The sequence below is a fragment of the Mchenga conophoros genome, linkage group LG20 (genome assembly GCF_057382185.1).
Source record: "Mchenga conophoros isolate Kocher_MC1m ecotype Shallow Benthic linkage group LG20, M_conophoros_male_GT1.1, whole genome shotgun sequence".
Taxonomy (NCBI): Eukaryota; Metazoa; Chordata; class Actinopteri; order Cichliformes; family Cichlidae; genus Mchenga; species Mchenga conophoros.
Window position 1 is genome coordinate 11,478,804 of NC_140545.1, and position 13,389 is coordinate 11,492,192.

The following is a 13,389-nucleotide window of genomic DNA, read 5'->3' on the forward strand; positions in this document are numbered from 1 at the left end:
AGGTACTGTAGATGGAAAAAGGATTGCTCTTCCAAAACTCTTTATTACGTTGTCCAATGGTCACGAAAAAACCCACATAATCCCAAAACATTATGATACAGTGTTATAGTTTGATATGTCTTCTGTAATCGCTATCCTACTGTATTTTTTCATCTTTTAGGAAATCCAAGCCACCTGGTATGAGAAGCTACATGAGTGGGAAGATGCCTTGGTAGCATATGACAAGAAGATCGACATGAACAAAGAGGATCCAGAGCTCATCCTGGGGCGAATGCGCTGCTTAGAGGCTCTGGGAGAATGGTATGTTATTAATCTTACCTAGTATGAGTTCAGTAGGGCTAAATAAGAATAAGTTGACAGTGATAATATGTTCTTTGTTATGTTTTTTTTTTGTTGTTGTTGTTGTTTGTTTGTTTTTTATCTTGGGTCACATACATACATAGGAAGCCATATTCCTAATGAGACCTGACATTAGGTCTCTCATTTGATACCTCTGAGTTGACTAAAGACATTTTACGAGAAAACACATGAACAGTCACCCAGGACAAGCCAGAGGTGCTGCTACACCATTGAAGCAAAGCCTCAACGCCATAATAGCCACCCACTTTGATAGAGCATACTTAGGGGAAAAAGTCACAAGATGGATAGAAATATGTTGATCATCACAGAGCTCAAAAAGCAAAGCAGATGTTAATTAGCTTATATAACCTGCTGTCATTATGGTGCACACTATGATTCTTTCCACAAGAGAATGATTCAGCTGAAATAGAGCTTTGTGTTTGTGTGTGGCAGGGTAGGGCTTAGAGATGATATAACAGTTGACCAATGTTAGGTTTTGCTACACAATGACATTGTGAAGGTCTCAGTACTAATCAAAAAGTGATTTAAGATTGCGCAGTTGATGCTTTTGACAGTCTTATTAGAGAGTTGGACACCTTTTAAGCAAATGTTTAGTCTAGAAAGTTTGAAGGAAGGAGCCTTTAGAATTAGGAAAGTCTAGCTGCCATAATTCTGCAATAATGAGTCCTTCTGTGTTCTGTAGACATTAGTCAGTTTTGCGAAAGTCTGTTATTTCAGGATGACTGAATGCAACACGAGCAAATAATCTGTGTATTTAGAGTCATTTTAGCATGTTTTTTCTCTGCTTTAAGGTGGCTTTCATTGTTAATTGGAACTTAAAGCTATATAAGGCACTGAATGTGTTCCTCTTGGGGAGGTCTGCCTGTCTAATAAAGCCAGTTATCAAATTTTAGGCATACTTTTCATGTGCACGTTTTCATTTCATTTGGTTTTCACCTTTAAAAGTATTTTACAGTGCCAAAATATACTTCTATTTGGCTGCTGTAGACACATGTGCTAGTTTACTTGAGGTTGTACCTGTTGCCTTCATTGTTATGTGATATCCAGGCAGATGGAAAACAACTTCATTTCACTGACCCCCATCCAGCCCCGTCTCTCTCATTTTCTCTGCCTATCCTTCCTCCCTTTCTCATCTAAGCTTCTTCCAACACCCTGCCATTAAAGCACCTGCAGTTGGTTTGACTGGACATTTCTTTGATTGTTGTTAATGCAGAATCAGTCTTGGTTGGATGTACCTGACCCCAACAGGAACCTCCATCTGTTTGGTGGGATACTCGCTGTTATCAGATTGTTATGGAACAGTACACTGATGATGTTCATCTGTAAGAACAAATGAATGTATAAATAATTGCAGATGTCACAGAAACATTATCTTTTGTCAGTTTCCTTTTCATTTTGTCCAGATGTGCTTGGCAGGAAAGTCATTTTGTGTGAAATGTCATTAGAATGAGAAGATCCTTTTGATATGTGGCGAGGAAAGACCAGTATAATATTACAATACTTTAAAAGTACCAGTTAAAACAGTTTCTCGTGGGTAATTTAAATGTTTTTGAATCTCAAACCTGTTAAGATAAGACAAATATGAAAAAACCCATTAAAGACTAAACAATATACAGTATGGAAAATACAGGCTGTGACTACAGTGGACACTTGTCACTGTTTTTAACACTGAGTTTCATCTAAGTTTGTATGTTGTAATTTCTGTCTTATCTGCCGCTGGCTGATTGACCAGCAGCAGCACAAGGAAGAGTACCCACAGACCAGTTGTACCACACTGCTCCCTTTGACAACAGATACTGTCTAAAGGTAGATAAGCAGTCAGAAGCAATCACGCTACCACTTTTGGACCATAATTTCCCCATTAGACACCTCTGATATGCAAATCAGTATCTGTTCAATAAAAAAACATTCCTGTGCATCATCTTACTTTGACTTTTGTAGTTCAGTGTCATCTTGGCTGTCTATTTAATGTTCCAGTATTCAGTTCTATTTGTTACCTGATTAACAAGACATGTTAAGTTCAGTTTTTTCCCTCAATGCTATACATACTCTGGGGTTGATCTCACTCCAGTACTTTAAATTTGTTTGCTTTAATTGGAATGTTTTCGTTTCTTTTCTTTTTTTGTTGTTGTTGCTCACCGTTCTCGTGGTTTTTTTCTTTCTCTTTTCTTTCACTGCTGTGATCACCTACTTCCCTACTCACCTACAAACAACACCCTCTATTTCTGCATATTCACACACCACGCAAACACATGTGCTCAACGGCAGCACATTTACAACAGCCTCACAGCGCACACAGACTTATAGGACACACACGCAAGCCACGCTTGTTCATATTAGTGAATATACACACACATAGTCAGACTTATGGAGCCTCTCACCACACATTTTTTCTCTCTTTCTATTTACAAACAAGTGATGTTTCCACATTCTCTTCACCCATCTAAACGAAACACCCAGCGTACATCATTAGACATACACACACAATTATGGGCACACTAAGGTTTGTCACATGGAATGGAGCTGGCACCAGAGAAAAAAGGTTAAAGATATTTAACCAGCTTAAAAAACTACAGGCAGATGTTGTTTTATTACAAGAAACTCACAGGCCTGTCACAGGTTTAAACGAACTTAAAACACCTGGTTTCCTAACGTGTTTGTAGCCTGTTATAATTCTAGACAAAGGGGAGTAGCAATTTTAATACATAAAAATGTTAATTTTACAGTACTCAATGCAGTTATAGATCCAGAGGGTAGATTCCTTATTATTAAATTATCAATATTTAACAAAAAGCTATGTATTGTAAGTGTATATGGTCCAAATGTTGATGAACCCTCATTCTTCCACGGATTTGTTAGTGCACTCTCTGAAAAACCTTGATTGCACACTTATTCTTGGCAGCGACCTCAACCTTGGACTAAATGTAGAAATGGATAGGCTCAACACAACAGGAACTCAGCGCAATCGGCAGTCCACAAATATAATCAAACAGTATATGAGCGACTATGGCCTTTGCGATGCATGGCGCTCTCTTCACCCCAACAGTAAGGAATAGTCTTTCTTCTCACATGTCCATCACTCCTACTCTCGTCTGGATTATTTCCTAGTCAGCAGCTAACTGCTGAGTGACATCTCAGACACTGAGATGCCCACCCTTCAATTTTAAATCCATGTAGACATTGAGGGTTCTCGGGAGGGGCCGTGCTAACACCTGCTGCTCTCTGGCAGCAGCACCATGCTCTCCCGTGTTTTAAATGCACCTTAGAACAACACGGGTCTTCACACACCCCTGTTCTCTGCTGGCAGAGCCGGCGGGCACTGCATCCCCCTCTGGCTTCTGCTCCGTGGCTACTGGCTCTCCTCAGCTCTTCCCAGGAGGGTGGCACGGATGCCCCTCCGGTGGTCCTCCTTGGGCTCTCGCACTCTGGGGCCTCTGGATGTCTGGAGCCTGGATCTCCTCCATGCCTGCTTCATGCCCTGGGGGATGGGGCTATGGCTCTCTACACCCTCTAGCAGACCGTTACATGGGGAAACCTTTTGAATACAAGCGCGCTGATCCACAGAGGTGTGCACACGGGTGTTCACTGTTCATAGACATAAACTACACCTTTATTGGCTGCTATTTCCAAGCACATTGTGCACTGTCGGTCCTGCTTTCTTGTCGGTCTTTCTTTCTCCCTTTCCTATCCTCAGTCATGTCTGTCCCGTCTGTAACAACTGAAAATAAAATAAATAATAACAACAAAGGTCGAACAAATGGACCAATACGGCAAGGCCGTGATGATCCATTGGGTATCCTTGTTGATCTTCAGACAACAATTCTGACGGCTAAAGAACCAAATGGGACAGGCAAAAAAAAAAAAAAAATACATTTGTTTGTTTTGTTAATGTTTTCCAGGGGCCAGTTGCACCAGCAGTGTTGTGAAGAATGGACACTTGTCAGTGAAGAAACGCAGGCCAAGATGGCGCGCATGGCTGCTGCTGCTGCCTGGGGTCTAGGTAATCGCGCAAATACTTAATATGAGACTGCAAATAATTATTCAAAATAGTCATTGGAGTGAAAATGTGGATATATATATATATGTATATTTAGCAGTCAGGGTACAGAAAATACCATCGCTGGGCACTTAAGCCACTGTCTGCCTGACTCAGTGAAACAATGCAACAGTGAAAACAGTACCAGCTCTTGCCAAGTCTTGCTCGCATAACCAGATGGGAATAGTATCCAGTCATAACATTGACATATCGTAATGTGCAATGGTGGAGAAAAGCAGGGAACACACTGCTAAAGCAACCCCAGAGATTTCTGGTCTGTTGCTTTGACTTTCCTAACTAAGTGGTAAAACCAGATGTGACACCCAACTGGCAGGCTTGTCTTTCTGAAGATGATGTTGAAAAACATAATGTCGAGGTTATCGTTATTTACGCTGTGGTGGAGCGTTGATCAAAGTAGCTGTGACTGCACACTAAGTAATATGTAGATACCACATTTAAATATTTACTCATTATGATAAAGTTCTTGCGTAACTCGTGTCTTTGTTCTTTTTTTTGTGGCGTTATTGTTGTCCAGGGCACTGGGACAGCATGGAAGAGTACACGTGTATGATCCCTAGAGACACGCACGATGGGGCTTTTTATAGAGCAGTGCTAGCCCTTCATCAGGACCTCTTCTCATTGGCCCAACAGGTGGGTTAAGTCATCATTCACAAATGGGCCCAGCTCATACAAATACACTAAAGTGTGTATTTTTAGATACGCTCTCATAAAGACATGCTTCACTTGAAATTACCCCGTCTTATGTTGTCTGGAATTTTCCATAGTCTTTATAGCAAAGCATGAGATGTTCAAATCACCAAAAACCAAACATTGTAAAGAAACATAAAATAGTTTTACAGCTCCAAAAGGGATCAAATTCCTCCCATCAGCTGCGGCTGTTCATTAAAACTAGTAAAATACACCAGGTCTGGGTATTTTCTTTTCTTTTATGATGTGGTACCTCCTTGGTGTGGAAATGTTATGTAACTCCCCAAATTGGAAATCATTACGGCATTTATCCTCAAACAAATAAAGAGCCTATTAGTCCTCCTGTCTGCATGTCGACAAGGTCTGGTGGAGGTCAGGTGGGTTGTGTTTTCCTCATCTGATCACGTTTGAGGATTGTAGATGAGTTCATGGTCCCTGGAGATGCATTTGTTCAAACTGGATGGAGGAACGTCTCACGCACACATGCCTCACCTGCTTCTTCAGCTACCCTCGACTCATCCTCCGTGTCCCCTTCTCACCATCAAAAGCCCTGGAGACTTGCTTCCTCTGACCTCTCTTTCCCTTCACAGCCCTCCCACACCACACACAATTTAGAGATTGGGTCCAGGTGTGGCCCACAGGATTCTTCAGAATAAGGGAAGTTTCGACTTTTTGCTGACAAGAAGCCACTCACAATGGGGTGGCTGTAGCTCAGGTGGCAGAGCAGGTCAGCCACTAATCAGAAGGTCGGTGGTTCGATCCCAGGCTGCCTCCTGGCTGCATGCCAAATATCCTTGGGCAAGATACTAACCCCATGTTTGCCTACTGGTGGTGGTCAGAGGGCCCGGTGGCGCCAGTGTCCGGCAGCCTCGCCTCTGTCAGTGCGCCCTAGGGCAGCTGTGGCTTCAACGTAGCTTGCCATTGCCAGTGTGTGAATGTGTGTGTGAATGGGTGAATGACTGAATGTAGTGTAAAGCGCTTTGGGGTCCTTAGAGCGCTATACAAATGCAGGGCATTTACCATTTACCAATGAAAGAGGAGGAATGAGAAGCAGATGCAGAGAGGGAGAAAGCACGAACATCGACATGAGATCAGTCTAGTTTTCCGGATGCCGTTGGTAATCCTCGCACTTGAGAGGCTGGCTGACGCTTTCTTTCCTCTATACCCCCAACAACCAGACATGTGCTCCGTGAGACTTGGACGGCATCTGTGTGAATGGTTTCAGGTTGCTTTGCTTTATAAAGCCCACTGTTTGGTCTGTTGAACTGATGATGTGTAGACACTAGTCATGCTCCTTGCACAAGATTTATGATACGTCTGCTCTCTGAATGCGTTTGATTTGTACATTTTCTTGTGGGTTTTGCAAGTCACATTCCTCTTTTTGACATCTCAGTCACAACTGGGCTTTGTTTCAAGGCCTAGTTATGTTTTTTGTTTGTTTTTTCCTCTGCAGTGGCTGATTTGGGCCTAAACAGTCATACACAGGCTGTTATACTACACTGCAATCATAAGCTAATATCACTGAACCTAAACCGTAAATGCAACCTTGTCGTAAAAGAACAGAATCCTTGGGTGATGGTTGGTTGTGCTGCCAGGAACCAGACACTGCATTTATCAGGAGTCGTCTGGACTGCACATTTTCAATGAGGCCCCAGCGTGGTAATTCAGGAGTAAACAGGACCATAACAGAGTGAAGACTATAAAGAAGCAGCTTCATTGTCACCTCATCCCCACCACCATCTTGTTGTGCGTGCCTGAGGAGTTGTTTTGGCATGCAGTTGCTCCTTTCCCTCCCCACAAAAAATAATTGGTGGGAGTTGGTCTGAAACAGCTGTGTGCCCTGGTCTTAGACGCTTCCTCAGTAATCCTCTCATTTTACCTTCCCTCTAATAACAGTTCCCAAAAACATTGACTGTACAAGCTCAAAAATCAGCAGACTTGCAGCTAGAATATGTGTGTCCTTGTTTGTCCCTTTAGCTACTCTGGATCGGGTCTTTGTCTCAGTTACGGTATTTCTGCCCCTCGGGGTACGCATTCACCGGTAATGGAATGTTTGCAGAATCCTTGAATTTGGAGAAGTCTCACAGGGAAAGTTGGAGACTTGCTGAGTGTGTGATACACTCCAAAACTCCAAATGTAGTGGAGGAGGGAGGAGAGTGAATGGAAAAGAAAAGGTTTTTGTATTCTGTTCATAGCAAGAACCTTGACTAAGAGCTTCCATTGTGAGTTCTTTGTCAGCCTGCATTTCCCCGCTCTGTTTCTGTAATTGTGTAAAAATTGACGTTATTTTTAAGACACATTTGACAGCCTTAAGCGTGGTTACATAACTTTTGTACTGTTGCTCTCAACAGTTCATTTACTTGTCCTTATAAAATGTTTGGCACTCAGCAGTGCATCAGATCATTTTCCTATACAAGCAGGCATTCTAGTCCTAATTGCATTAATGTGTCACTGTTGGCAGCTCTTAAGTAAGAAAGGTTTGAACAGGAGGCTGTAGCATGACTTTGTGCTTTTATACCAAGTGTTTTTATTTCCTAGTGTTACCCAAACCTAGCCAGTCCTGACGCAGGGAGTTTTTAGGAGAGTGTGACATTGTGCTATGGTGCATTCAGGGGACAAGCTTGAGGAAATACCCTCTGCAACCAGTAGTACCAGTGGTGTATTTAGAGAGAATTCAAGGCCCCGTTTGCTAACTAATAGTTGGAGCATTCAGGAAAGTTTTTTGAAAACGATGGGGGGGATGTAGCATATTTACATTTATGTGTGGTGATAAACTAGGGATGTTTTAAATGTAACACTATACTTTTTTTGTGCTTTTAATGCAGTGCATTGACAAAGCAAGAGACCTCCTGGATGCCGAGCTCACTGCCATGGCGGGAGAGAGCTACAGTCGAGCCTACGGGGTAAATGTTACCATCTTTTTCATAGCATTCATATGCAGTGAGCTTATGTAACAGCTATAAAATTGAATTTTCATTTGACTTCCAAGTTTCAAACCCTAAATGTCATGCCACAGCTGTGTCTGTTTCATTGTGTATCTAAATGGTATTATCCAAACATATCAACAGCTGAAACTAGAAAAGAGCTGTTAATATGAAATCTGATCATAGTAGATTTTGATCCATAGTGCAGCAGTAAACATGGTAGAGATATGGAAAAAAAACAAAACAACTATTGATATCGGTATAACTAATGTTTACTGAAGCTGCACAGTTGGGTCCAGTGGGTTAATGAATGCATTTGTTTGCAATTTCTGATCATTTTAAAAGCTGTTATGATCTTTTAATGATTCACAGAAGCTCCATCTTAGCAATGTAACTGCTATAATCAACTGTTATACTCAGTATCTGTGTAAGTAATCTGAGTATGTTTTTTTCTTTGTCAGGCCATGGTGTCTTGCCAGATGTTGTCAGAACTAGAGGAGGTAATCCAGTATAAGCTGGTGCCAGAGAGAAGGGAAATCATCAGGGAAACATGGTGGGAGAGGCTTCAGGTAATAGCACACGATATGTGGACACAAACAATATTATTTTATTTATTTAATAAATATGATACTGTAGCGCAGTGCCTACTCTGTAGTATTCCAGTTCCAAATGCCCAGTGAATGCACCACATCACCCATCCATTCACATGTCACCCCCGGCCTGTGGAAGTTGACGTAAACTGTCTGCCTTCTACTTTTTAATTGACGTAGTCTCGCCCTGGGTCAACACACCTGAAATCAATGATTAGTTCATTACCAGCCTCTGGAGATCTTCAAGACATATTGAGGAGGTAATTTAGCCATTTGAATCAGCTGTGTTGCATCAAGGACACATCTAAAACCTGTAAGACACGGGCACTCGAGGCCTGTGTTGCCTACCCGTGCCCTAAAGGAACAATTCACAGATATAAGTCGTAAAAAATTTTTAAGAGTAAATTAACCTCCTCAAACATGTGCACAGACTAATAAAGAAAAGAAGATTAATTTTGATCATATAGTGACTTTGCGTACCATTAGTGTCATGAAAAAAAAATGAAAAGGGTGGCTCGTTTGATGTAATCCACACTGTAAACCAACTGTAAACTCCTCATTTGACTGATTATATCATTATTAATTGTGAATTTCAGTGTTGTATATGTTGTTAAATGAAATACAAGGATGTTTGGAACAACCTTGACTCCACAAGCGGTTGGGAAATATTTACAGCCTGCCAAGTCTTTGGTATTTGAGACGAATGTCATCCAGTGTAAAATAATGAAGTTCAAGTACATCTTTTCCATTTTGCGTGACATCTTAATTAACTGTGTTTCGCCCTTTTATGTGCACGCTGAGGGGAGGGATATTAAGTCAGAGAGAAAGACTGTTAAAATTTTGATCTGTGATGCACCATTCCTGACACTTTAAATCATATCAGTCTAGTTGTTCTAATGCAGCATTAATTATATGGCTTAAGATCAGCCCTTTTTGGAGTTCCTGCTTCTCTTCTCCTGCTCAGATGTTAGGGACACTGCTCTGGAAAATTTTCGGAATTGAAATGCAAAAACCTGTGTCATCCTTCACCTTTACCACATGCCAGGAACCGTGTACTCATCTGAAGACACTGTGTCCCTGCCCAGATTTTTTTAGTATGTTGTTTTTTTAGGTTTTTTTGGACAGTCTGACGTGGAAATGCCAGCGCGCTTAATGCAATTGGATCACTTTCCTCCCACTCCAGAAGGTCACAGTAATGTCCCGAGATACAACAAAGGACACTGGCTTTGATTGAACAAAAACAAAAACCGAAATACGTGGAGTGTATGAACAATATGGGTGATATGTGATTTTTGGATTGTTGTATTTTTAACACTTTTGTTAAACCAAAGTATCACATCCACAGACAGTATAAAAGCTGCTATCGTCACACACTGGTTCTGGACTCTGCATTTTGAAGTTTCAATGTTAGCATTGGGGGGGGGGTTAGAGCCAGAAGTTATCATATATGGAAAAAAAAAGTTAAAGTTATTGTAGCAAGTTTTATAGCAAGTTTGATTACCCAGCTACATTAATTAACTGCATTGGTTCAAGACACAAGTGCAAATGCTAGTTAATCTGTACAAAAAAAAAAAAGACAGACTAATAAAACATTAGTATTTCATTCACCAAAACTGAAGCACAAATGTGCTGAATCACAGCCAGTTTGTCTGTATCACTGTAGTTAATCCATTAGTTGCTGAAAAAGGCAACCAACAGCACACACAAACAGTGAAGAGGTCCAAGTTACTGACATGAAGAAATAGAAGCGAGGCCTAACATACAGCAGTTGTCTTTAGCACAGCAATGCGTTTAACTCAGTTATCCAGGTTATAGCAAAAAAACAAAAACAAACTGACCCCACTCACAGTGGGTTTCTGGACAGAGGTTGAAACTGTCTTTGCACCGCGCTGTGAATATGCTTCTGAATGGTCTAATGTTTTAATGTTGAAGTCTCTGGAGATTGACTCTCTGTTGGAGCAGCCTCAACTGGGAAGTAGAGTAATGGCAGTTTCCTCTACTTCCAGTTGGCTTTATGTTTCGGAGATTTCCCCCCTTGATTACAGAACACTTGTGACTCTTTTTCTACTCAACATTGCACACGAGTTTATAAAATAGTATTTCCCAGTCATCTTACCTTGTGTTGGGGATCAAACTGTGTATTTGTTATTTGACAGAGTCCACACATCTGTCCACGAGTGTCCTGCTGTTAAGTGCTTTTTCCCTTAAACAGCTTATCCCTCATCAAAGTTTTGCAGGTGTGGTAAAGGTGCAAGAAAACACAGCCCCCTGATGTTTGTTCATCGGTGTATCAGATTGATTTCTTGCACTTCTGTCCATTTAAACCCCAGTTTCAGTCGCGGACTAAGGCCAAGTGTCTGTTAAAGGATCAGTCCTTTTTTCCCCCTTTTTTGTGTTCTGTTTCTCAAACAAATGCAAGTCGTGAAACATTTTAATATTCCTCTAAGAAAAGGTTGAGGATTTCAGGACTTATGTGTATTTCTCTGTACTTCTGTGCACGTATTTTAAAACAGCTCACCCCTCCAGTCTTTGTAGGGGATATTTTTAAGCCTTTTTCCTACTCGTTTATATAACAGATTCTTTTGGCAAATTCAGGCAGATTGCCTCTCAATAAAAGCTCTTTGTTTTTTACTTGCGTTCTTCAGCTGTTTCACCTCGCAGTTCATTTTCAATCAAAACCATAATATTTTAAAACATATTGGAAATTTTTATTCTGTTTAATTAAATGAAATGGGTTTATTCTTGTGTCTGGAAGGACAGCTACATCACTGCAGTGATGTCGTTTAAGACCATCTGTCCATCATGAGTTAACATAAACATTAAATTAAAGAATTCCTTCAAGATACGATTATCTTTGTAGATGATTTGTTGTACTGCTAAAGGTTAAATGTTTGTTTAATAGAGGCAGTGGTCTTGCAAATATAAATATGAGACCTGTATATTTATCTTTTTCTGCCATGTGAGCCTGTACTTACTGTGGGCATTTAAAACAAATAATAGTGAAGTCATTGAAGCATACATCTCCCTCACGTGTGTTTGTTCTCTCAAGGTTCACTAGTAGGTACCTCTCTCTCTGAACAATGTGACGGAGCAACAATATGTGTTTTCCTTCAGGGCTGTCAGCGCATTGTAGAGGATTGGCAGAGGATCCTAATGGTCAGATCTCTGGTCATCAGCCCCCACGAAGACATGAGGACCTGGTTGAAATATGCCAGTCTTTGTGGCAAGAGCGGACGCCTGGTGAGTACAGTGACATGTTTGTACAAGGGAAGGGATTCTACAGATGAATTCTAGTCACACAGCACTCAGAACAAAATCAGAGCTGATTCTGATCAGTTTTTCCAGGAGGAAAAAGGAAGGTCATTTCTAACAAAGTGAAGTGCAACTATGAACTCCTGAAATGAAATGATATTTCATTTGAAATGTTTTTAGCTGGCACTGATGAAAGTAGAACAGCTGCACACCTTCAATCAGCACTGTTTAGAAACCTGATCGTTCATATCTTCTCTATTAAATTTGTGCAATTTTCTGTCCCTGACCTCAACGTTTTTATAATTGATGGTAGATGGTTGGCTATTTTTTCCACATCTGCTCTTATTATATTTAAGTGCACACAAAAGATAGCAGAATCTCCAATAACTCACTGTTACATTAAAAGTAGACGAGAACGGCCATCTTAATGTCTTAATCTGTCTTCCTCTTTTCTGAAAACCTTTTTTCAACTAAAGACAAATACAGGTTGATGTTTCTGTAGTTTTGCAAGTCCCTAAAAGTCAGGGGTAATATCTGTGATTTCATCTTCCAAATTCTTCTTGAACTGTGAGTCTTCTGACTCGGGTACTTTTTCTTGGCCACTTTCTCCCTCTAGGCACTGGCCCATAAGACCCTGGTCCTCCTCCTAGGTGTTGACCCCTCCAAGCAACTTGATCACCCATTGCCTACAACCCACCCTCACGTTACCTATGCTTACATGAAGTACATGTGGAAGAGCGGCCGCAAGGTAGGACCATCAACAATGTTTTTGTAGGTTCAAAATTAATGTTTCCTAAAAAGCAAAGGGCAGCATGACTAGCGATCTAATTTATCACTCTTGTATGCATGTTTTGAGAATAAATGAAGTAATGATCAAAGTTTTGTGGAGGCTAGAAAGGGAGTGCTTATATTAGTCACCATACAGTAATTTCATAAACAGCCGATTTATTCATTTGAAAGGTTTAAATGAGCCAGAAATAACATAAATAATGTGAAAAATGTTAATTGCTTGTTTATTTATTGCTGGATATGTAATTCTGACAGAAGACTCACCATTTTAAATTAAAACATGATGAGACATCAGTGCTTGTGTCTGCTGCCCACAAGTTTAAACAGTGTAGTGAGCACTGGTTCTTACATTAATTGGCATGTATCACTAATAGTCAGTGCAGGCAGTCGGTGACAGCCAGAGGAAAAATCTGTTATGCAATCTTGTCTTCAGATACGTCTGTAAATCTTTCCTCAACAGGCTCCATAATTATAATCATTAGGGGATTTTTTTTTCCTGAAATACAATTTGAAAGAGCATTTTGGGGGATTGGAAAAAAAAGCCATTGTTAACATATTTGCAATGCAATATTGTTCAATTGTGAATTAAGTTTTATTCAGTTTTTACTTAAGTTGGGCTTCCAGCAGCAACTGTGGATGGAAATGTATAATTTTGCAGAGTGCTGTGATAAGTGTCAGATTTGACAGAATTACAATATTTCATTGATCAGTAAAACAACCCAGCTGTTAC

General features: G+C 40.6%; 1 protein-coding gene across 3 annotated transcripts in view; it reads left to right on the forward strand.

Moving 5' to 3' along the window:
• The window catches only part of mtor (mechanistic target of rapamycin kinase), a 75,241-nt gene that overhangs the window by 44,123 nt on the left and 17,729 nt on the right, over positions 1-13,389 (forward strand). For all 3 annotated transcript variants that reach the window (XM_085261187.1, XM_085261189.1, XM_085261188.1), the window contains 7 exons: positions 161-300; positions 4,260-4,360; positions 4,932-5,047; positions 7,930-8,007; positions 8,490-8,597; positions 11,733-11,858; positions 12,487-12,618. In XM_085261187.1, coding sequence (XP_085117313.1) covers positions 161-300; positions 4,260-4,360; positions 4,932-5,047; positions 7,930-8,007; positions 8,490-8,597; positions 11,733-11,858; positions 12,487-12,618 — 801 coding nt within the window. The remainder of the gene's footprint in view (positions 1-160; positions 301-4,259; positions 4,361-4,931; positions 5,048-7,929; positions 8,008-8,489; positions 8,598-11,732; positions 11,859-12,486; positions 12,619-13,389) is intronic.